This window comes from Falco biarmicus, chromosome 1 (genome assembly GCF_023638135.1).
Source record: "Falco biarmicus isolate bFalBia1 chromosome 1, bFalBia1.pri, whole genome shotgun sequence".
NCBI classification, from domain to species: Eukaryota; Metazoa; Chordata; class Aves; order Falconiformes; family Falconidae; genus Falco; species Falco biarmicus.
The window spans coordinates 9,030,837-9,055,056 of NC_079288.1; the positions used below are offsets into that span (position 1 = coordinate 9,030,837).

At 49.9% G+C, this 24,220-nt stretch overlaps 4 protein-coding genes across 4 annotated transcripts in view; 1 reads left to right on the forward strand and 3 right to left on the reverse strand.

Annotated features, from left to right (window-relative positions):
* The window catches only part of LOC130143776 (myosin-3-like), a 36,349-nt gene extending 28,537 nt beyond the window's left edge, over positions 1-7,812 (reverse strand). The window contains exon 1 of the mRNA XM_056326664.1: positions 1,974-7,812. The gene's annotated coding sequence lies outside the window, so the exon portion shown is untranslated. The remainder of the gene's footprint in view (positions 1-1,973) is intronic.
* An 841-nt stretch (positions 7,813-8,653) lies between these two features.
* LOC130151549 (protein SCO1 homolog, mitochondrial) lies at positions 8,654-15,400 on the reverse strand. Its single transcript, XM_056343967.1, has 6 exons — positions 15,221-15,400; positions 15,044-15,134; positions 13,965-14,162; positions 12,949-13,041; positions 12,716-12,831; positions 8,654-10,077 (listed from the first exon to the last, which is right to left on the reverse strand). The coding sequence occupies exons 1-6, from the start codon at positions 15,368-15,370 to the stop codon at positions 9,949-9,951; spliced, it is 777 nt and encodes a 258-aa protein (XP_056199942.1). The 5' UTR covers positions 15,371-15,400; the 3' UTR covers positions 8,654-9,948.
* On the forward strand, positions 15,385-18,717 carry ADPRM (ADP-ribose/CDP-alcohol diphosphatase, manganese dependent). Its single transcript, XM_056343955.1, has 3 exons — positions 15,385-16,063; positions 16,577-16,693; positions 16,952-18,717. Exons 1-3 carry the CDS (start codon positions 15,421-15,423, stop codon positions 17,245-17,247), a joined length of 1,056 nt encoding a protein of 351 aa, XP_056199930.1. The 5' UTR covers positions 15,385-15,420; the 3' UTR covers positions 17,248-18,717.
* Positions 18,658-23,830, reverse strand: TMEM220 (transmembrane protein 220). The gene is made up of 6 exons (XM_056343982.1): positions 23,680-23,830; positions 23,471-23,500; positions 22,673-22,733; positions 20,562-20,685; positions 19,690-19,749; positions 18,658-18,829 (listed from the first exon to the last, which is right to left on the reverse strand). Exons 1-6 carry the CDS (start codon positions 23,749-23,751, stop codon positions 18,697-18,699), a joined length of 480 nt encoding a protein of 159 aa, XP_056199957.1. The 5' UTR covers positions 23,752-23,830; the 3' UTR covers positions 18,658-18,696.
* Between the last annotated feature and the right edge of the window lie 390 nt (positions 23,831-24,220).

Below are 24,220 nucleotides of genomic sequence, written 5' to 3' on the forward strand. Positions count from 1 at the left end.
AAAGCAAGGGGGCTGGACCCTCTTCCCTATATCCAGCTGTAGGATCAGAGCAAAGAGCACACGCTGGCAGTGAGAGCCACTCTCCCCATTTTCTCTCACTGATCCAGGTGCCCAGCTGGGAGCAGAGTGCAGGAAATGTGCTCAGCACTGGTGGGGCCGCCCCTCAAACCCTGGGTTCAACTTTGGGCCCCTCACTCCAAGAGGGACGCAGAGGGGCTGGAGCGTGTCCTGAGCCAGGAAGGGGCTGGGGCACCAGTCTGGTGGGGGGCGGCTGGGGTTGCTGGGGGGTTCAGCCTGGGGAGGAGGAGGCTCAGGGGGGACCTGGTCGCTCCCTACAGCTGCCTGGCAGGGGCTGTAGGCAGGCAGGAGTCAGTCTCTGCTCTCACGTAACAAGTGACAGGACAAGAAGTAACAGCCTCAAGCTGCATCAGGGGAGGTTTAGATTGGATGGTAGGAAAAACATCTTCACTGAGGGTGGTCACACATGGGAACAGGCTGCCCAGGGAGGTGGTAGAATCTCCATCCCTGGAAACATTCAAAAACCATGTAGATGCAGCACTTGGGGACATGGTTTAGTGATGGACTTGTCAGTCCTGGGTTAACTGTTGGACTTGATCTTAAAGGTCTTTTCCAACCTGAACGATTCCATGGTTCTATGAAAACAATTAGCAACGAGCAAGGACCCACAGGTAGCCCCTGCAGCCAGCTAGTGACAGGCACCTGCTGAGCACTGCACCGAGAACACTGTTTAAAACCATTTGCACGCAGCCGTTGTCTCAAATGTGCTAATCACAGCCTTCCAGTACAGCCACAAGCTGCAGAATCATTTCATGTTCTCCCCAAGCCAGCAAGGGTTAGTAGCTTAAAAAGTACACATTAATGACTGTCACATCTCTCAGTAACTGATCCATGAACTACACAACCAGCTACAACAGCCATTGCTACCACATGACTGCTATTCGAAAAGGCCTCACTTTTCATTACAACAGTCACACTCTCTATTTCTAGCAGTTCTTCATCATTATACAAAAACATTTCTCAAGATAATAGTTGCTATAAAAATCTTAGCAGAGGGTAGCCTGGAGCAAGCGCTAAGATATAAAAATGTACCTGTAACACTACAAAGCAGGAGTGCTGAGACTCAGGGAGTGCAGGTGAATCTGCACATACAGATTTTTGGGGGTCTTTTTCTTCCATCTTAAGGACATGCATTAGATATTTCTGGCTCAAGAAATAAGTATACAAGCCTTTCTATGTTTAGACGTACTGCTTTGGAGCCTCTGAATGTTTGACAAGCTGTACGAATACGGAAGACAGAGCTTCACGCAAACGAAAATCACAAAGCACCATGATAAATCTAGATCTCTTTTTATAAATCATATTTGGAGTTGAATGAGTGGGACACTGCAGACCCTTCAACCCAACCAAGGAAATTCCAAAATTTCAGCAAGCTGAAGATTACTGCTTTTATTCCGTGTGTCTGGACTTTTCCAGAGAGCAACTGTTTTATAAATACTCGATATTTCACTCTGGCAAGGTGGCTGTTCTTCCCATTCTGCAGGGATCACAGAGGAATTATTTGCCTCCTCCAACGGAAAGAGGCTGGGCTGGACTCAAAGCAGACTGCGGACATCCGGGTACCAGCCTGTGAGCAGTGGATTTCAGGGTGAAATCCAGACCCCAGGGGCCTGCCACGAAGCTCCTTGCGCTGTCCATGGAATCATTGAGCACCTCAGAAGGACAATTCACAAACTGCTAAAAAAATGCAGATCTGCTTGGCCTGAGCTGAGTGATGGTGCTGAGCACCCAACCCTTTAGTGCTGGTCGCAGAGCCTGTCACTGCTTTTGGAAGGCTTGAGCAGAGCTCAGCCCCTCTGACCAGGCTGGTTCCAGTCACTCCCAGCATGCAGGAAACAGGAGACCTGAAATCAAATCTTTTTCTAGCCTGCGGATTTTTACCTGATGTCTCTCACCTTCCCAGAAGCAGAGACAGATATTGAAGAGTCAGTGTCAGAAGCAGAGGCAGCAGAAGGAAACCTGGCTGCAGCCTGGAGGCTCCAGGGCTCAGCTGGTGGACACCTCACTCCCAGTATAACATCTGGGGTTTGGTCCCATTCCTGTAGAGAGAGACTTCTTATTGCACTCCCAGGACTGGAGGACATCCCAACCACTTCACCTAAACCCCAGGGTTGTGCAGGATTAGCCTCCTACCCACAAAGCCATTACCTACGACAGGCCACACACAAGCGCCACCTCTGCACTTGTGGAGGACCCTGCCAGCCCCCAGGGAAACCCAAAGCCACCTGTGCTGGGGCTGAGCGGTCCAAGCAAGGTGAGCACAGGCCTTGGGCTTGCTGCTGTGAACCCAGGTCACCACGGTCCACCACACCTCCATGAGGGTGCCTGTGGGCGAGGAGCAAGGGCTCAGCCACACACCTGTGTTCAGAGCAATGGCCCCCTTCAACAGACATCTTTTCAAATGTGAACAAAGTGCACTAAAAATATAAACTAAATTAAGAAATGGTGTGGTGCAAAGGGAGAGATCAGGTGGTGAGGAGGGATTTCTTAACTTCTCAAGAGCCTGTATCTAATACACAGATGCTCAGGAGCCACTGTTGCTGCTGCGAACCAGCATGCACATTCAGTCCCAGTATTTTCTTGTAAAAGCAAAGGATGCTTACTTCTTGGCCTCACAAGTGCTGGATAGGGAAAAGCAGCCTTTTTGTTTTACTTCTTGAGTGCCTGGATCTCCTTTCTTAGCTCAGAGCTCTGGACTCCTTGCTCCTCTGGACTCAGAGCTACTAGTGCCCAGGGCCGTCCTGCCTCCCCCCCCACACCACGCAGCCAAAGGCAGTGCCAGGGGATTGCTCTGCAAACGGGCCAACTGCACACCCGGCTGGGACAAGGGGGCTGCTGCCCCACAACAGGGTACAACATTGCTCCTTGTGAAGAAGCAGTGACACCTCCCTACCACAGCCAGGACTGCCACAAGCTGTGCTGCTTGGTGTCTGGGCAGGCATGAAATGATGTCCCAGCAAAAAAGGAGATTTAGGGTGCATCCCAGGCAACAATACCCTGCTCCAGCTTCTCACAAGCCGAGGACAGTGAAGCAGCTTCCTTTACCCCCAAAACCTTCCTACAGCACTGCCGAAAGGCTCCAGGGCACACGTGTAGGTGCACATCTACATGCAGACAGCCCTGGGGAACAGCAGCTTCAGATACATCTGTTGCTCCATGCTGCCAACATCATTTGCAGACACAAAGCTGTCCTGAGGTGAAGGTCACAAGGGTGCTATCGCAGCAAGCTGCATTGCCTTGCAAGGCTCTCTAGCCCTGGTGTTGCCAGGGAGCTTTCATTACTGCCCTTCATTCAGATAAGGGCGCCCATGGCTCAATATACCCCCACAAATTAAAGGTGGATTTACTGGTTGGTGTCTATCTATTTTTGCACAAAGAACTTTGGGAGAACAAGGAGGTTTAGAAAGCTGTAGCTGAGTAAGTTCCCTGGCATGCTGAAGAAACCTACTTTATTAAACTAGTAATACACAGCTTAAAACATGGAATGAGCTGGCTCTTGCACAGAGACAGATGCAACCATTCCTGCTCAGGTCTCCCCAGCACAGATCCTCACACTCCCAGGGACATGTACAGCTGATGTAGAACTGCTAGAAGTTAGGGGCTAGATATTGCATGAGCAGCATAGCTTGCTTAAAAGAAAAAAAAAAATCAGTTTCCATTTTAACCAAACCACCCTTTTAAACTCTCTTCTAGAGGGGAAATAAGTTAGCTTTTTGCTTTTCTTTGTAGGCCACCAAACCTAAGAGCAATCCAGTAAAAACCGGCCTACTTATCAGTTCACATCTAGGAGCAAGGACTGTGGCCATTCCCCCATATCCAGCCCAGAGTGTCTGCTTCACTAAGGACACGGCCACTGACACAGGGCTGGAGAGGTCCTGAGCAGCCCCAGCATGGTGCTGGAGCCACAGCTCCCAGGTCTTCCAGGGGAGCACCCCACGTCAGCAGCAAGGACTGGAAAGTGTTGGCTGCAACCAGAAACCTCAGTGCATCATGGCAGGCTGTTCCTAGCCGTTTCACCCTCAGCATCCCGCACATCGCTTGCTTTACCTGACTGAAGATACATACTGATTTGCAGGTAGGTGGTAAAAGAGCCCAACTCAGTGCTCAGCCTTCAGCTCCATCCGGTATCTCACTGAAGAGCACATGGGACACCTCACCCATCCCACAGTCCTGGCTATGGGCTGATGGCAGCACATCTTCCGAACACAGGTTCAGTGCTTGGACAACGCATCTGATGAAGAGAGAAATGGCTCAGAAAATACAGATATCTACAAAGTTACTGGAGAAAGGGGAAAAGAGCTGCGGTATCTCAAACCATACATAGTCCTGGCCCCAGACAGGGATGAGGAAGACTTGCTTTCTTCTTCAGGCTGCTAATAGCCAACAAGCAGCAAAGATTCTGGGCGGGTGCAGGAGGACACGAAGTTTCAGCCGGCTTTCTTCAATGGCCAGACACCTTTGCCACTGAAGCTCAGTGTCCCTGGGTGCAGTTTCTGCCGCCCACCCCCTCACCAGCATTGCGGCTCACTCCCAAGTCAAGCTGGCTGGGTCATCCTTTAGGGTGGCTCGGGAGCACTCCTGAGGTTGTCTCTCTCTCAGAAAGGGTGCTGGTACAGATCTGCGCCGAGCGAATGATGCCGGGTGACTGCTCAGTCAGCAAGCCAGGATCACCCTGCAGGCCTCAGGCCAGCAGCTCCTTGTCAAGAGACTCATCAAGGCCTGGAAGCATGGAGGCCCAGCTGGCACCATCAGGAAGCATTTGCTGAATGTAACTGGTCAAGAAAGATAACAGATGTCTGTGGATCTGGCACCTACCAGGACACCGTACCTTGTTTCCAAACAGCAGAAGCATCTATTTTCCCTCCCTCATGTGACTTACACCATCAGATGGGGAGTTCGTTTGAAGGCAGCATGTAAATCCAGTGCTGTGGGAAATACCTGCCCTGGAATTGTCCTGGACAGTCCCTCCAGGGCACAGCAGGCTGCTCTGGTTGGAGGTAGTCACAAGCAATTAAAGATGCTACCATCACTCAGATACACCCAAGGACTGCAGCCAAAGCACTGCGTGAACATGTGTGACCCAGGCAGTCCTCACCACCCCAACACACAGCACAGGCTGAAGCAGGACATCTGCTCCAAAAGCATCTGGCCCCATGCTAGAGCACAGCTCAAGGTCAACACAAGTGAAGAGCAGAGCTGCTCAGCAGCTCCTGGTCAAAACAAGCTTCTTGAAAATGAATGCTAAGGACCAGGCACTGACTGGATGAGGCCAGGGACCCACGTCCTCTCTGCTGCTCTTGCCTGCTCTGTGCACGAGTGAGCTCGTCAGCTGCAGCGTTCGCAGTTTTGGAGCTGGGAAGGCAGATGAATTCCCATGTCGCAGGTCATTTGATCCAGGCCAATTCTTCTTAAGATCAAAACCGGATTTGGACCGAGTCCTTTTGGCTATCACGACAGGCACATGGAGTATTTTCACACTGGCAGTACGCATGTGACAGAGTATGGAAAAATAAAACCTGATTTGGATTTTGCCCTGATGACTGTGGACTGATGCCCAGTCTGGCTCCCACATCCTCTCAAGAGACACTAGCCAAGATAAGGGCTTGCTTTCCTGATAGGTTTCTTTTTCAAGAGCAGAAAAGAAAAAAAAAAAAAACAACACAACAATGAAGAGGGGATAAAAACCACAGACATGTGTTTGGAGCACATTTCTGGGTACAGAAAAGACAACGCAACTGGGAACAGTCAGCACGGATTTACTAAGAGGTAAATCCCATCTGACCATCCCAATTGCCTTTTATGATAAAATAAATCCGTGGATGTGGGGAGAGCAGTGAATGCTGCCCAACCTCAGCTCCCAAAACTATCTGCCACAACATTATTGTGTCCGAGCTAGGAGTCTGTGGTCTGCATGGGTAGGCAACTAGATGGGTAAAGAACCTTGCTGGGCAGTAAGACTCAGAGGACAGTTGTTAATGGGTCACACGCATGGGTCAGTGCTGGGAGTATTCCTGTTTAACACCTCTACCAATGATCTGGCAGAGGCAACAATATAAGTTGCTTATGAAGTTCACAGACTGCAACACAGCAGGGAGAGCAGCTGATACCCTCTAGGTCAGAGCTGCCATCCAGAGGGACCCTGACAGGCACCTTACAAAGTTCCACAACGACCAATGCAATGTCCCGCGCCCAGTAAGGAAAATATCCTTGCAAAAACACATGCTGGGAACTAACTGGCCAGGGGGCAGTTTGGGGAGAAGAATCTGAGGTCAAGATGGTCAGGGTCCTGGAGCCAGCCATTCACATACAACGCAAGGAGAGGCTGAGGGAACCAGGCTTGCTCAGCCTGGGAAGGAAAAGGCTTCAGGAGGACCTAACAGCCTTCCAATACCTACAAGGAGGTTATCACGAAGATGGAGTCAGGCTCTTCACCCTGGTGCACAGTGAAAGAACAAGAGTTAAAATGCTGAGTGAAATGAGAAGTTCAGAATGGATAAAATGACAAAGATTTGCACTAGTAGGAAACGTTTTTTTACCCATCTAGAGAGGTTGTGCAGCCTCCATCCTTGGAGGTTTTCAAGCCCTAGCAGTTTAAAACCTTGAGTGACATGGTCTGGTCACAAAGCTGCCCTCGCTTTGAGCAGGAGGTTGGACTACAGACCTCCTGAGGTTCCTTCCCATCTGAATTATTGCATGATTTGGACTGCATGTGTAAACACCGGGCTTTGCAGACATTTGAAGCCACAGTCTTTGTACCTCTTCTCACCTGTGCTGGTGGTAAAAACATTCTTAAAACAGGGCTTTGCCCATGTGATTTAAGTATTATCACTCATTAGTCCAGCTCCTCCATGGGCTACATGTGCAGCATATGAGGAATGCGTTCCCTTCCTTAGGTAGACAATGGAGCCATCCCTCATTCCTCAGACGTCTTGTCACTAGTCCCCAGCCTGGGATGGCATCAGCTCTGCAGTTGGTTTCATAGATGCCAGCCGCTCTGAAAAGATGCTATTTTCTGCTGGTATTTTATGGGACAAGTAGACTGGGGTGAGGTGGGGGCGGGGGGGCACAGACAGCAATGCTCTGCAGACTGACCTCTGCCAGGATTGTACTGGATCGCCCATCTGTCCACAGGGTACCCAGGGGTCCCCGTCTGCCCAAGGTAACAGAGGTGTGCCTTCACAGCACCAGACTCCAACAAACTCAGTTCCCAAGTGAAACCTGTAGTCCCGTAAAGTTTCCACAGTGGAGACCCACTTAGGGAGCCAGGCACCCCTCAGTCCAGTGCTCAGCACAGCCACAGACAAGGAGTCCCATCATAAACTCTCCCCTGTCAGACCTGAGCTCCCTCTGTGAGGGCCAGGCACTGCACTCTGGGCTACAGGTCATTTGGGTACGATGAGTACAGGGGCAGTTTGCTCTATTTCTAACACTGAAGAAATACTGGACATCCACTGACAGAGCCTCCCCAGCATATTCCCCTACCCCCACTAGATATCCATCCCTTGAACAGCTCCGTCTCCTCCTGGTGAGCACTCAGCAGCGCCCTTGGTCCTCCCAAACATGCAGGGAACAGACCTGTGCTCCCAGCTGTCACCAAGGCAGGGCAGTGAAAGCCTAACAGTTGCCTAAACAATAGATCTATTTTTTCAAACACACACACACCCCCCACACCAAAAAAAACAACAGAAAAAACCTCACCTCACTTCCAAAGAAAGTTTCCCCACGTGAGACAAAAAAACCAAAAAAACCCAAAAAACACCCCCCCAAAAACACCCCCCCAAAAAAAACCCCCCCCAACAAAAAACCCAAAAAAAGAAAAGAGATAGCCAGGGTCAATCTGAGAGGCAGAAAGAAGCAGGACACCAGCTGCTCCCACTGCCAGCAGGCAAGGTGCACGTGAGTGCAATGACACAGCTCACCGGCCAGTCCCTCCATCCTAACACTCTGTCCTTCCTACAGGACCCCAGTCTGCCACAACATTCCCGTGTCAGCTGGTTCTGCCTTTCAAAGCACGTAAAAACAAGTTAAACAAGATGACATTTAGGCCAAATTATTTGGGAGAAGACAGAAATCTTGTGTTTGTCTCTATGGCGGGAACCAGCTGCAAATTAGCTTTAGTGAAATAAAGATATCCTTGACATGCTGCAACCTACAGGCTTTGTATGAAGTTTGCAAAGTCTAGGGACTGAGGCTCGGCAGGCTTGCCTCGTCTGAATTTCTACTGGCTTGTACTTTGTTTTAACTTAGCTTAGCTGTAATAGCAATCTTTTTCTTCTGAGCGGGTGGTTCCGGCTAATTTGTTTAATTTCCATTTATCACTGCTTCATATAACCCTGGTTTTACACAGACTGTACTCCATGCAAAATCAGGTATTTGTCACCAACATACTGATGCAATATAAAGAAATGCAAGCCTGATATGACAGCAGAGACCTTGAGAAGTGCAGCCAAAGGATGCTGTGTAGAAACGCACAGCCACGGGATGGTGAGAGATGGGGCAGAGACTTGGTCCTGGAGACTCCACAGCCACAAACAACTCACAAGTGGTCAAATAAAGAAATACAGACCTGAAGGTGTCACCCATGAAAACCAGTTTTGTCCATAGACCATGTATCAAAGACACGTAAAAATGCATCAGAGGTAACGTGGAGTTACACAATGGAAAAAGGGGAGCATCTTGTGGTATGACTGACTTCATTACAGAGACATCTTTTGTTGCACAAATATGAGAGGTAAGCAATAGGTGTTTAATGGCAATTTCCCGTTATCCAGCAATCCTTCAGGAACAGGAGTCGATTTTTCTCTGTATCCTTCCTACTGTGAACCTACCAAAGACCACTGTGCCAAGCAGCTCATCTGCCTAGCCCCTCCCATGACACTTCTCTACATCAGTTAAACTCACTCCCTTTAAACCATCTCCTGCTGCAGAGCGTGTACGTGCCCCTTCTGCGCTTCCATAACATACAAAACACCACTAGCACAGTGACTTAGGGGAAGACTCAAGGCAACTGCCATGCTTTTCACACATGCTCCCCTGTGAAGAGACCCCAAACACAAAGGAGGTCTCAGTCCCAGGAGGCTGCACTGCATAAAATTTATCTGATTGACAGCCCTATGCATGGGCACAGACCATCTTCATCCTCTCCACTATCCAGCGTAGCATAATCAGGCCAACTATGCATAAAATAATTTAGACCAGAAAAAAAAATATCTATTTAAAACCTATTACTAATTTCCTTACAAGTTAACAGCGTTCACCTGGAAAAATCATCAAGAAAAACACGTTTTTGCATTCAAATGAAGAAAAGATCAGGCACACTACAGGGCTGGTCCCATATGTAGAAGCTGCTGTTTTCAGTGCTCTTCACCTTCTTAAGGATTCCTAAGGCTCTCCTGCTTACAACATTGTAACTGCCTCTCCCAGAAGGCAAAACAGTGCAATAAAAGAGAGGGCAGGGGTCCTCTGAGCATCTCATGGGCCCCATCGCTTTCCATCAAGTAACCACCCTCCTGCAGTGACCATCCTTTGCTGACGTCTTGCTACAAGACACCAATTAATTTTACCAGTTATACACACATTCTTCCCAAATGAAAAGTGTTTTCCATTTTTTGCTCCCAACAATGTCTCAGGGAAGTCCCAGACTTTATCCTGTAGCCTAGATCTTGCTGCAAATAATATCCACAGCGAAGGCTCTATAGACATTTTTTTATAATGGTATTTTGCGGAAGTATGGTTGCCTTCCTCCTTTGGAAGAAAGGAGGCACGTGGTGACAGGATGTTACACTTGTATGCTTCTGCTTTAACTCCAATGCCCAAATTACAGCCAAACCTACAGGTGACGTTCACATCAACCTTCAAAGACGTTGTGTTTTAGGATCTGTATTTTCTCATGTGTGCAGCAATAGAAGCAGAAATCTCAGCGCTCCTCTTATTCTGGCCATAATAGTCCACAAAGTCACCATCTGGCCCAAGGAGGTACATTATTATTGTGTGATCCACCTGCAAGAGAGCATATCGTGGCTTGTTAAAAAAGATCACAGAATACCAGGTTGGAAGGGACCTCAAGGATCACCTGGTCCAACCTTTCCTGGCAAGGTCTACACAAGATGGCCCAGCACCCTGTCCAGCCAATCCACCACTTCCCTGGGGAGACTATTCCAGTGGCTGGGTGTTCTCGTTGTAAAATATTTCCTCAAGTGTCCAGTCAGAATCTCCCCAGGAGTAACTTGTACCCTGTTACCCCTCATCTTTTCCATGTGACTCCTTGTAAAAAGGGACTCTCCATTTTCTTTGTAGTCACCCATTAAATACTGGAATATCCTGCACATGTCTCAAAGTCAGCAGCAACAGCATCCTGTCCAGCCTTTGGTTCAGCTGTCTGACAAGACTTCTCACCAAGAAGCAAGATAAAAAAAACCCCTCAGCATCACCTCGGTGACCTCTTCTTGTTTTACTCAAGAAAATAAATAAAGAAAACTAGTTGCGTACTTGGAATCCATGAAGGAATACTTTAAGCAGACAAGTCTTCAGGAAGCTGCTGGCACCTTTCCTGCAGCACAGACAAGGCTAGGGCAAACCTGCAGGCTAATGGTCCCTCCCCCTCACTTTTCCAAGTTTCCCTCTACTTCTCATGATGGTCCGTGACCCCCATAAGGTATTCAGGCTCCTGCTGTTGCTAACGTGATGTAAATCCAATATAAACAACAGCATTCCATTAAACCAAGTTGATCATCAGTGCAAACAATGGGACCAAGAGCATCACTGGGATACAGGAGCTGCACACAGAGGAGCCAGTGCAGAGGAAAAGAGATGTGCTGGGAGGGGGCCCCCTCTACTGTCCGAACTGAAATAACCCTTAAAAAAATGTTCAAAGTAACAACTGCATAAGTGTTCCAAGGTATTCTGATTTGATTTATATAAAAATTAACTCCATGGCAAACTTATTTAGAATGTCACCAGAAGTACTGTCTGCATCTAACTGTGACAACATCTTTACAAGCAAAGACAGAGAATACTGAAAATGAAGGCCATGAATCTGTGATTGCTCAAGAGACTACATCATCTCACCGTCACTGGAGAGAAAAGAGCTGAAACATACTTATACATAGAGAGTACAACTGTGTTTGAAATCAAGATACCACATAAACATGTCCAGTACCACAAGCTAAAAGGATGCATTAAACTTAATGGCATTTCTGACATTGAAAGAATGTTTCTCAAGATTTTACTAAGGCAGGTTTAATTCAAATATTTTACTCTAGTTTCAAATTTTCTAGTTTTTCAACTACTGAGTTGACACTTCCAGTGAAAACAAATTCTTGATCTCCCACTTTACACCCCTTTTAGTAATGTAGAGCAGTGCAGATCACTAGTGTGATTCCATCTTCTCTTTACTGAGCTTATGTGCTGCTCTTGCTGTTTATTTCTATGCACCACTTTTTTGTTCCACCAATCTTTTTGTCCACGTGGATAATTTACTTGCTGCAGTCAGGTGGTTTTAAAAAACAGATTAAGAATAGACAATACTGGATTAGACCCAAAGCAATCTGCCTCAGTATACAACCTCAAATAGTGGCCAAAAGTGGTTGCTTTAAAGAAGAGTATAAAACCAGCACCAAAAATATGCTATCTTCCTCTAGCACCTCTCAAACATTTTTAGCTCTCACGCTTCCTGAACTAGGCGAGATTTCTGTGCATTTCATAATCCTCAACAGCCTGGTTTTTGCAAAGACTGTCAACAGGTCTCTCTGTGGACTCCCATAAACTCCTACCATTTGCATCTGTAGCAAGGGATTCCACTTCCCACGTGCCCACTGCAAAAAGAACCATCACCACCTTTCCTTTTGAACCTGTTTTTAGCTTCCTCTGATGCCCTTAGTTACCAAAGATCATATAATGTGTATCCTCATTTGCTGTATCACTTGTACCTACTCTGTCAATCTGCTCAGGATGTGGCAGGTCAGGAAGGCCTGGGCAGCAGCTCTGAGCCCTATAACCAGTCCTATTTACTTCCAGGGAGAGTAAGATTTTGACTACCCGGTTTAGCCTCACTTAAACCTCAGTTTCCCCTTTCACACTATCACTCTATTTTGTTCCCACTCAGTTTAGCATTGTTATGCTCTCTCTACCAGGTCATTTACCACAGCAGGAAGATCTTCATAGTATCTGCAGGCAAACTTTGCATCATTCAAGTTTCTTGCCAGGAAGACCCCACCTCCTTGGTGTCAGTTTGGCAGGGAATAGGTATTACTTGTTTTACCTCTCATTTCCCCCTCTTCCTCTTGCCTTAATTTCCCACTCCATTTTCACTTCAGAGCACATAGAAAAAACAGCCAGACAAAAACATTACACAACAGAAAAAAGTTCAAATTACTGCCAGGCTTGCTAGCTCATATGCTAGTCTGTATGCAGGCTTGGGATGGTACATTTTTAGAATATGCTTCAGCGAGGTTCTGAGCTTGTAAGAGGGCACCTTGATTCTGACTGATACCTCTAAAATACAGCTTAACACATCAGTGCAACAGGCTCTGTCACGTATGACTTCAGCAGAGATTGCAAAGCTGCCTTCTGATTTTAAAATCTATATCCTGCTCTTAACCAAAGCCTTTCATTAGGCAAAAGCCCTACATTTACTTACTATGTAATCACTGTCTTCATCTTTGGGACCTTCGCTGTAATACACACGGTAAGCTTTGGCCACTTGGTCAATCTGTGCCCTGGTACCAGTCAATCCGATCAGCTTTGGAGAAAATTCTAGACAGAAAGAAGACATTTAGATATCTTAGTGAAAAGAATCCCATCAAGAGCCTCCTTTTCAGTGCTCTATATTACATGCTATAAGACATTGAGGAAGACGACAGTAATTAATACCTTTAACATATCTGGCAATGGCTTCTTCGTTGTCCCTCTCAGGATCAATAGTGATGAAGAGTGGAGTCAGATTAGGCAAAGATGGAATTCTATCTGTGACATTAACGATTATTATTTTTCTTAGAGAACCAAAAATCCTTCCTCACCTCCCTTCAAACAAGCTCACACCCAAGCTACTGTAACATCAATCCAAGCCCACCCTAAGAGTCAAAAAAAGCCCATTTTGTGCAGCTTAATGCAAGTCATTTGTGAATGAAGCAAATGCTGTGAAATCCAAAGCTCTGTGCTCGTGCTGGGCACAGCTGCACCCCCAGCCTCTCAGCTGGAGGCCCTGCCCTGCTCAGGAGAGATGACAAACTCGCTCTGATGCAGGAAATGCCATGGTGTGATGCACGTATCAAGGCACAATGGCAGATACAACAAAAGCATGTCCATAACGGTGAAGCAGGAGGATAGGTGAAGACACCATTCAGGCTCTTTCCCTCATGTTCCTGCCATAGCCTTCACTGTATTTTCTTCACTTTAGTCCACCCTCCCGCTTGCTTGCTTACTTTTACCCCTACTCCATAATGCTTCAGGGCCCGCAGGCTCAGAAAACCACCTCCATCACACAGCCTTCCCCCAACCTCCATTCCAAAGCACAGTCATTCTCAGAAGAGACCCTCACAGAGATCTGTTCTCAGAATGAATAAAAGAGAGGGGAAAAAACCCTAATACACGCCACAACTACTTCTTGGCAAAAATACAATGCAATGGCACCATTCCCTGTAACCTGCCACCACCACATTTTATTACCAAGAAGTTCCCCACTGCAGAAAAATCAGTGCTGTCATGCTCTCAATATCAGATCCTAGTGACGGGCAGATATGTATCACTTGGCAATTAATTCAACTACTCAATAGTAGTCAACACCATATTTTTAAAAAGATCATCAATTATTACTATTTGTGACATTTCACCACAACAAACCTGGCCCTCCCATAAAAAGGACCACTATGCCAACCAAATTCCCATACCAATTTCATCTACCACTTCAATCATTTTCTCCAGTTCATCAGGACAGATGTCAGGGCAGTGTGTGAAGCCAAAGTAGATCAGCACCCACTGGCCAATGTAGTCCTTGCTGCTCCTGGGCTGCCCCTCGTGGCTGACGAGCGAGAAGGGCCCTCCTAGCAGCGGTTTCCCAATGCCTCGGTTTCGTTCCTTCTCCAGCGCTACAAAAAGAAAACAAGCAGGGGATCCAACACACCCACGCCACCACCCACGCTACCTCCCGGGGAGCCGCAGCAGCAGCCGCCGGGAGTCAGGCAGCCTTGCACAGTCGTGGCCCAGGGCACTGAAGTGCCAACATCTACCCATGCCCGTCGTACAGAATCCCAACGCAGACAAAACTTCCAAAAAGTATTCAGTTTGGGCAAAACTAAATTTATCTCTAAACTCCTTTGAAACTTAATGATCTCTCTCATTTTCATCTGATTGTATTTTAACAAAGAACAAGAAAAAAAGGGCAAGACAGAGACCTGGCATGGTGCAAAACAAAAACCCGCACCTTTTGCAAAAAACACACCCTGAAAGCTGTGACCGCTCTGACCTCCAACGTGATGAATGGGAAAATGAGACGCACGGGCAGCAGCTGCAGCAGGAACCGGGCTGTGTGGCCACGGGCCACCGCTCCGGCGGGCAAAGGTGCAGGTGGGAGTTTGCACCACTCAAGCGCAAAGGCTTGGGGAACGGGTGACAACCCTCTGTGGCGCTTACGCACACGCGGGCCCAAAGCAGCAATGGACGAAGCACAACATGGTGCAGCAGGACGCTGAGGTGGGACGAACAGCCCCCTACAGCCGCCCCACAGCCGCCCCCCTACAGCCGCCCCACAGTCCCCGAACAGACCCACACACACAAAGACCCCCTCACAGCCGCCCCACAGAAACCCCCCACAGCCGCCCCCCCTACAGCCGCCCCACAGTCCCCGTACAGACCCACACACACAGACACACACACACCCCACAGCTGCCCCCCAGCCGCCCCCCCTCACACAGACGGCCCCCCCTCACACAGACGGCCCGCGGGAACAGCCCGGCCCGGCCGCACTCACCCTCCTCCTTCCACCGCTTCACCTTCTTCATGGCGGCCAGCAGCCCCCCGCACAGCACGGCGGTGGCCGCCAGCGACCGCCACGACACCAGCTGCCGGGGAGAAGCCGTTAGTGCCCGAGGAGCGGGCCCCGGCCCGCCCCGCCGCCGCCAGCCGCCCGCTCCCCCCCCGCGCTCACCCTCCTCTGCGCGCCTGGCCGGGGGCCGCCGCCTGGCGGGAGGCGGGAGAGCGGGCGGCGGGCGGGAACAGGCGGCCCCCCCAGCCCCGCGCCCGGCAGCCGCCAGCACCGCACCGCCCGGCCGCCCCGCAGCGCCGCCGCCGCCGCCATGTTGCCGCCCGCCCTTCCGGGGCCGCCTCTTCCGCCCCGCCCCGCCCGCGATGGCGGCGGCGCCGCCGCTCCTCTGCTTCGGGGTCATCGCCGACATCCAGTACGCGGACGCGGAGGACGGCTACGACTTCGGCGGGTGCCGGCGGCGGTATTACCGGCAGAGCCTCGGCCTGCTGCGGGACGCCGTGGAAGCGTGGGCCGCCGAGAGGCCGCCGCTCGCCTTCGTGCTGCAGCTGGGCGACAGCATCGACGGCCTCAACGCGCGGCACGGCGCGGCCGAGGCCGCCCTGGAGCGGGTGCTGGCGGTGCTGGGGCGGCTGCCGGTGCCGGTGCACCACGCCTGGGGCAACCACGAGCTCTACAACTTCAGCCGGGCCCGCCTAGCGCGCAGCGGCCTCTCGGCGGCGGTGGCCAGGCCGCCGGGCAGGGACTGCCAGGCCTGTCACTGCAGCCCGGCCGGGGACAACCAGGCCTGTCACTGCAGCCCAGTCGGGGACAACCAGGCCTGTCACTTCAGCCCGGCCGGGGACTGCCAGGCCTATCACTTCAGCCCGGCCGTGCGGGTCCGCGTTGTCGTGCTCGACGCCTACGACCTGAGCATCCTGGGCAGGGAGCCGGACAGCCCCCGGTACCAGGAGTCCCTGCGGCTGCTGCGGGAGAAGAACCCCAACGACAACCTCAACAGCCCTGCAGGTACCCCCAGCATGGCCCTTGACAGGCAGCTGAACCCCAGCTCCCCATGATGCCCGGGGGCCCAGCATGCACCCAGTCCCTGTCCACCTCCCTGCCACCCTGCTGCTGGCTGAGCACCACTCGGGGGGCTCCAGGTGGGCCTCCCCCCTACCTGCCATGCCACCCTGCTGCCTTTGGGATGGGCTGACATTGTGCTGTGCGCTCCGCAGCATCAGAACCAAAGGCAGTTGTTGGTGCAGAGTGTGGAGTGATGCCCACCCCACCCCACGCTGGGGGCAGGGGGACACCCAAGAGTGGAAATCCCATGCATGCAGTGTGACCAAAATACTCCCAAAATGCTGACAAATATTTTTTTCTTGGTTGTCCAAGGAAGCTGGACTTTTGATCAAAGAGATTTAAAAAAAAAAGTTATAAGACTAAACCATCTATGGTAATGTGACTTGCACAAGGCGAGCCAACATGGGAGCCACAAGAGGTGTATGCACCTATGCCTAACCTTCTTTTTCACTGCAGGACTCGAAGAACCTCAGTTTGTGGAGTTTAATGGAGGATTTAGCCAAGCCCAGCTGGACTGGTTCAATGAAGTCCTCAAGTTCTCTGATGAAAACCAAGAAAAAGTTGTAGTTATGGGTAGGTGGATATGGGGGATGTATGGCGATATATGCAAAAAAAGGTTACATAGCCAATGCGTATTAGCTCAGGAAAACATGTAGCAGCTTTGTTGCTGCACTGAGTTACACATGTAACCTGTGAAGTAGGAAAATAGTAATCATGACTCACAGTGGAGTGAGCTTTCGGTGTAGTTAGGTGTCTGAATTTCCGAGGAATGAATGCAGAGTTTGATTACAGTTAAAGTAACTCTCCTGCTTCTTTCCCTCTCAACTGCAGGTCATCTGCCCATTCACCCAGATGCTTCAGACAGAGTTTGCCTAGCCTGGAATTACAAAGATGCCCTTTCGGTCATCTACTCTCATCGGTGCGTGGTCTGCTTTCTTGCAGGGCACCTGCACGATGGTGGATATTGTTTAGACTCTCACGGAGTTCATCATCTAACTTTGGAGGGGGTTATTGAAACTCCACCAGAAAGCAATGCCTTTGGAACCATTTATGTCTACGAAGATAAAATGATACTAAAGGGAAGGGGCAGAATTTCAGGCAGAGTTATGCATTTCCGAAAATGGTAACAAAACACAAATCGCTCTTCTTCAGGAAGTACTTGGACAAAAAAGCAGGGGATTCAGCTTCTTTGCTTGTAGAAACATGTGCATGGCTGATCCTTATAGCTTTAACGGAAACTTTTCTCCTGGATACAGAATTTTAGGAATTATATTTCTGTAAAAAAGCAGACCTAGTTTCTTTGTGGAGAACAGAGGCGGCCAGCAGCTGTATTTGAAATAAATATACGTGAATGCAGAATATTGACTTGAAACACCCAATCCTGACCTTACTGTGACTTTCACAGCAAGTATTACTTTACATGAAAAAATGCAAGCCATATTATGAATATTGTCCAATAAAGCCCCTTTTTTATATCAGTCAGAATTAAAGCATGCAGAATTGTAGCTGCCCAGCCGCATTTCAATATTTTTTTGTTGTTTAACATCATAGTCAGTAATGTCTCGTGTCTGGCAGAATTAGTCCACCCTGTAGCCTAATGCAGTCATTTTAACATTGCTTTAAAAGACTGAAGTAATCCTTAAGAAAAGCTAAGCCCAAGGAAAAACGAGACCATCTGTGCTACATTGCATAATGCTGCAGATACACCCGCTAGGATCTATGTGTGCACAGCTGTATTAGCCTGTAGCAGTACTGAGTGAAGAAGCCCTGACATGGAAGGATCTAAAGCATCTTGCTGTGCTGCATCTGGACCCGTCTGTCTCCCGGCTAGCTTGTGTGTCCAGTGTATTTACCTTCCTTCTCCAGGATTAGTAGCAGTGGAACACGCTTACTGTTGCTGGGCTGCTGTGTGTAATTCTGTGAGAAGTGGAGTTGTGATACTGACCACATCTGCTGGTGGCAGTCTTGAGTACTCATCTCGCAGAACGATGATGTAAGATACAGAAGCTTTCACTGAGTTTTCTTTAGAAAAAATAGTGTTTATTACTCTAAAGCCAGAAATTTTCAGTTAAAGATAATAGCAAAAATACTTCTTCAAATATATTCTACATATGATTTTAACATAGGAACATAAATACAGACTGCTCAGTTTTTCAGTTAGTCTCAATGGTCTATCCAGGCAGACATCGGAGAGTTTTATGGCTGTAAATAGTCATGTATTGCAACAAAGTGTTTGCTTTGCTTTCCCCTTACATTAGACAACAGTAGCTTTCCTGAAGTATGAGGTGGTTGGAGAGTGATCCAGGGATGCCATTGAATATACCGTTTGAACACACAGTAGTTCAATGGTGTTTTGAAAATGTGTGAAGCAGCCAGCTGAAGAACAGTTCCCGTAGAAAAATTTTTCCACTCAGATTTGACAGTGTTCCTCAATTTTTTAAACAAATCTCAGACTGCACTGCTGGAAGCAGCTAGGCATTCTTGGGTTCTATCAAACTGATAGTAACCTTTCATTAAGAACCAAAAGCAAAGGCAGGTAAGGTCAGAATATTTATTCTGTACTTTCTCTCACCCAATTAAATCACCGTTTTACAGTGTGTTGGCCAAGACGCTCGCATCTCTTTGTTCACATAAATGTACAGCCATGAAACAAAGGGAAAGAGGGTGACCACGATTGCAATGATCAAGCGAACTCCACCCAGTGGACTCCTATGAAGAAGCAAATACAAAAGAGCTAGTTCAAATCAGTCAGCTTTGAAACATTCACACCTGGCTGTGGTTGGAAGGACAGCAGAGAGCCTTTGACCATTTAAATGTAGCTTCTGTGGATGCATCACCAGTCTTGTACTGGAGAGGCACCACCTGCCAGCAGAAAAAAACTTTTCTGCCACCTCAGGCTACATAACCAGGTTAAAAAAAAAAAAAAAAAAAAAAAAAAAGCACACCTAGTTTTCCCAGAGCATCTGTGATGTTTTCTCAGGCAAAGGTAACTGTTTGGCAGACTGGGATTCTTCATGCTCCCAGCTAATGGGAATTTAGGAAAACTGCTGTAGCACAGTCCTCTGAAGAGGCTGGAGGGGAAAAGTGTGGAGCCACTGCAGCCAGGCAACCACCCAGAGCCTTCTGCCAGCTCTGCCTGTATCACCTGCTGGCTCCAGTGGTGGACACAGCAGACACCAGTATAGAGACCCTCACTGGAAAGTTCTGTAAATTGAGAGCAGTGGCAAAAACGGCTTTGCAGTTCATTAGCAGTTGTGGCCAACACTCACTAGCCAGTTCCACAGAAAGGGCACACTGTCCTTACGCAAAGGGAGAAGGTCCCCTGCCCATTATGGCAGAGGGAGCAGAAAAAATCTTTTCTGTAGCTTTACCTTCCCCCCACCGACTTTTATTTATGCAAGATCCTCCAGGCTGTAGCAGCAGCTACTACTGCTTAGGTATCTGAGAAGGTTCAGACAGTGACATAAGCAGAAAAACAAGCAGGCGAAATCGACTAAGTGTTTTCAAGAAGCTAGTCACTAAATGTAAACATATGAATGGATTAAAAGAAAAAAGGAAACAAAACTTACTTTGCTGAACTGCGACAAAGACTCATCCATACTGTAATAATCACCAGACCAAACAACTCTCTAAAAAGCCAAACAAAAAACAGATCAGAAAATAATATAAGCAGGTGTTTACTTTTAAAAAATAGAAATTTTGTCTCTGAAACAGTAGTGTCTGCTTCCTTGGAGAAGTTCAGTACATTTTACTAGGATTAGCATTATAAAGGCATTTACAGTGAGTAGCTTTGCTTCCCACCACAAGCCTACAAACACATGTGACCTAGCTATACAGCTGCAGAAATTTCTGCTTCCACCTTTTGTTCCATTCCTAAACTTGTATTCCACAGCACGTTTCCCTCAGTAACACAGAGCAAAGCAGCATCTCAGTATTCCAGACCGTCTACAGCCCCAGGAGCTGCCAGGACTTCACCTCAATACTGTGCAAGCACCTACTTCAGGCAACCGAATGTCCAGGTGATAAATCCTCTCTCTGCCTCACAATCCCTGACAGTTCAGAGGACTCACGCAGTCCATGCCAGATAACATGCATACGGTGTCACCTTGAGTTTTTAAAATGTTAATTCCCATTCCTACAGCTCCAGCAAGAGAACACAAAGCTATTTCACTGTACTAGTGCTGTGGTCTTTGAAAGCCTGTACTGCCCCCGATTAAATCTCACTGCCACCAATCAGGCAAGTAATCCCGACTGTTCACTCTCTCCTCCCTTTGTCCAACACAGTGCTGGTCTGGAGCACTGTGGTCCCTCCTTAATTTGATTCCCCTGGACCAACAGCACTTACTGCAACAGCCCAGCAAATAAAGTTTAGCAAAGTGACCAGCAGAAGGTGGCCTGGCATGCTGAATGCATGCAGGAGAAAATAGAAATGACTTCTTACCTGCCTTCCTCTTCGTGCAAAATATTTCCTTGAGTGTAAGCAAACAAAGAGCAAGCCAAAGCAATGGTTCCAACAATGCAACAAGCAGAATGAAGGTCACAGAGGCTCCTCCAAACACCATGATCTGAGAAAAAAACCTGCAATGTAGCATGAAGTAAACCCTGTATATCAAAAAGCAACTGAGCTGCTAAAAAAGATGCCTCCATCAAACATACACTTCTTAGGCAGGAAGATGGAATTAATACCAGCATCTTTCATGACCAGGGAAATCTGCTAAAAAGTGCTGTTGAAAATAAACACTAGAGGTCTTGGTGCTTGCTTTCCCAGGAATGCAACTTCTTGGCAGCAGCACCCCAACGAAAATGGTTTCCTATTCTATCTAGCAAACAAAACAGGCTCCAGCATTCAACATGCATAGAAATAAATCACAAGGCAGATTACAAATCAAAGTTCTCTTAAGCAGGAGGAAGGTCCTTCCCAGAGCACACAGCCATAACCAGATGCTCAGCATGACCCCAGGGGACCTGAAGAGGCCAGGGGAGCAAGCCTCAGATTCCCAACAGCTGGCAGGGGTACAGGTGACCACCATGCTTCAGGGAGCATCTTCCCTCACTCTCCGTGATAAACCTCTGCCTGAGGTTTTCCCTGTGATGATGAGCAACACTGATGACATCTTTGCCTGGGGACTGACATTTTTGAACAGAAATACAGATGATGTGCAATGTCTGAATGGGCCCACAGATTCTTGTGGTTTTTCCATGTCCATTCGCATGGGCTTAAGGGGGAAAAGCAACACAGGCGGTTCTCGCTGATCTCAGCAATGTCAGCAGCAAAAAATGTAAAGTTAAAAGTAGTCTTTTCTGGGCACTGACTCCTCCACGCAAGCATTAAAGATGATGAACTGCCAAAATTCAAGAGTTCAGCATGACCCAATGTTGTAATTGATTCCCCATTTGGCTGAACTTACTGCAGCTCAGCAGAGGCAGAATCTGGGTCTTCCACAGACCTGAATGGCAAATGTCCCTTGGTGAATGTCCAGTTATACAATAGTCGTGCTATTTTAGTGTTTATTTTCCACAGATCTTGGCACAAGTAACAAAAACCTACTTGCGAGTTTAACATGCAGATTCTCTTGGCCAGCCAAATGCCGTAACGTTGAAGCTACACCTATCGCACAAATAAACCTCCCCTGAAGTGTGCAAGGCCACTGGCAACCAATAGTCATGGGTTCTGGCTCTATGAATGCTTCCACTTTATATGCTTAAGGTAGCCAGAATGCTGAGAGATTGCAATGACAGGTGTGATCTGTGACAACAGCATACATTCTTGAAGATTTTATTTTTTGGCATAAGCATGGTTTTGGTTTATTCAGAGTTAGTATTCATTCAGAAAAGATACAGTCACTGCGTGTATAGAAAATGTTGGTATTTTAAAATTATTTCTACTGGGTGAAACTACAAAAAAATGAAGGTGAAACTACAAAAAAATGAAGTTTTCTGGAGTCCTGGACCAAATCTTATCCAACTGATTCTCTCAACATGGGGAATGGTATTAGTTCCCTTAGTGTACGCCCTTGGAAATTCAGCCACTGCACCGAAGCCTCTGAACGCTCCCATCACTGCCCGTGTGCTCCATGGGGTGGTAGCTGCAATGCTAGATAATGAGATCTGCAGCTCTTTCAAAGGACTGTGCAGAGCTCAGCTGCTATTCTATGAGGTAGATAAGCAAACCTGCAGATTTACAACAAGTAAACAGAGTGAATTACTGCACTAATGTCAACAGCAGAGCCGGGTTCAGAGTATGCTCCCAGGCTTGTGCTCTACTCCAGCTCTAAGCACAGGGACTGGGGTGCAAAGGCCAGACCATCCCAGCCACAGGCCTCTCCGCAGGGCACCCCGATTGTCTGCAGCACACCCTACCACGAGCACTAAACCAATGACCAGCTTTTGCAGGAGAAGGTTCCGCAGCTTTTTGCCCTCAAAAGGTAGCAGCACATGTTTCCACATGGCCTGATCTTGATCTGTGATTCAATTAAAAAAAACAAAAACAAAACCAAAAAACTTTTGGGGGCCAAATTTGAGCAGACACTGTTTTGCACACCAATATCATACCTGTTATGGAGGGGTTAATGCTGACAAGCATCGTCAGGGCAGCTGGCACTAAGTACACAGCCTGTTAATGAAACATAAACCTACTCTGTAGCAAAACTTAGCAAGGTAAGGAAGCACGAGCAGGGGTCCATGCCAAGGCTTCCCCCCTTCCCCAGGCAACGTGCAGCCCACCTGCCATCCCTCTCCTCCGGTGCGCCCTGGCACTGCCAGTGCTCATGCTCGCCATCACCACCCAAACCCTGGACCACCAGCGGAGCGCCAGCCCTTCCTCCCCAGCCCCGGGGTCACCGCTGCCCAGCCATCCCGCTGCAGACCCCCCTGCACTGCACCCTGACCCCCCCGGAAAGCCGCTAGGGGACACCCCCGAGCCCCCCACCTGCGCCGGCGGCTCCCCCGGAGCGGGAGCTCCCTTTGCCACCGCAGCCCCGCCGCTGTCAGCCGGGTTCACCCACCCCAAGGGGGGGGCCCGCGCCCCCAGTCCCGGCCCTGCCTGCGCCCGAGGAAGAGCTGCCGAAGCCGACCGAGGAGGGGGGATCCCCCTGGGGACCGAGGACGCCCAGCCGAGCTGGGGGGGCGGTCCAGCTGGTGGCGGCGGTGGGGACAGGCGGGTGCCCGGCCAGGATTCGAAGATCCTGGAAGCGCGGCGGGATTCCGGCCGGGGCGCTGCCTGGGGCGCCCGCTCGCTCCTCAGCTAAAGGCAGGCGGCCGGGGTCCCCTGGCGGCCCCGGGGTCCCGCAGCGCGGCGCGGCCGGGACCCCCGCGGGGCCGGGGCGGCGGGGGGGGGGTGGCCGTACTCACCGTCCACAGCCCGGCGTCGGGGTCGTTCACCTGCAGCGGGAGGCGCACACTGAGACCCTGCAGCCGCCGCCCCAGCCGAGGCCGCGCTCCGCGGGGGGCGCCGGAGCGGGGGGCGCCGGAGCGGGGGGTGCCGGAGCGGGGGGTGCCGGAGCGGGGGGCGCCGGAGCGGGGGGTGCCGCTGCCCCCAGCCCGGGCGGCCCCGCCCTCACCTGCACGGCGGCCGCCAGCCCGAAGAAGGCGGCCATGAGGAGGTTGCAGAGCCGCCACAGCCGGTCCGCCATGGCCGGCACAGCCTCCGCCGCTGCCGGGGCGGGACGAGGCCACCGGGGCGGGTCCGGCAGGGCCCGGCCGCCCTCGCGAAGGGCCGGGCCGGGGGCTGCAGGGGCGGGCGGAGAGGCTCGCTGGTGGCGGCTGGTTGCTCGGGGCGGAAGGACAGCGGCTGCTGGTCGGCCGGGGCCGCTGGAACGGCTGGGGCGCCTGCCCGTGGCGCCGGGGGAGCGCGTCCCTGCCGTTGCCGCTGGGCTCCAGCCCGGGCCCGCAGCCCGCCCGCCCCCGCGGCGAGCTGGTCCCGGCCGCCCTCCGTTACGCTCTGACCCGGCGCTAGTGCACCTGCAGCCTTCGGTTCCGGGCAGGGTCCCCCGTGAGAAACACCGCGGAGGACCTGGTTCGGGATCCTGTGGATGGCAGCCAGGGGGGTCAGGGGTCCAGAGAATGTGGCCTTTGAGCAGGAGCGGGCCAAGAGGAAGCCAA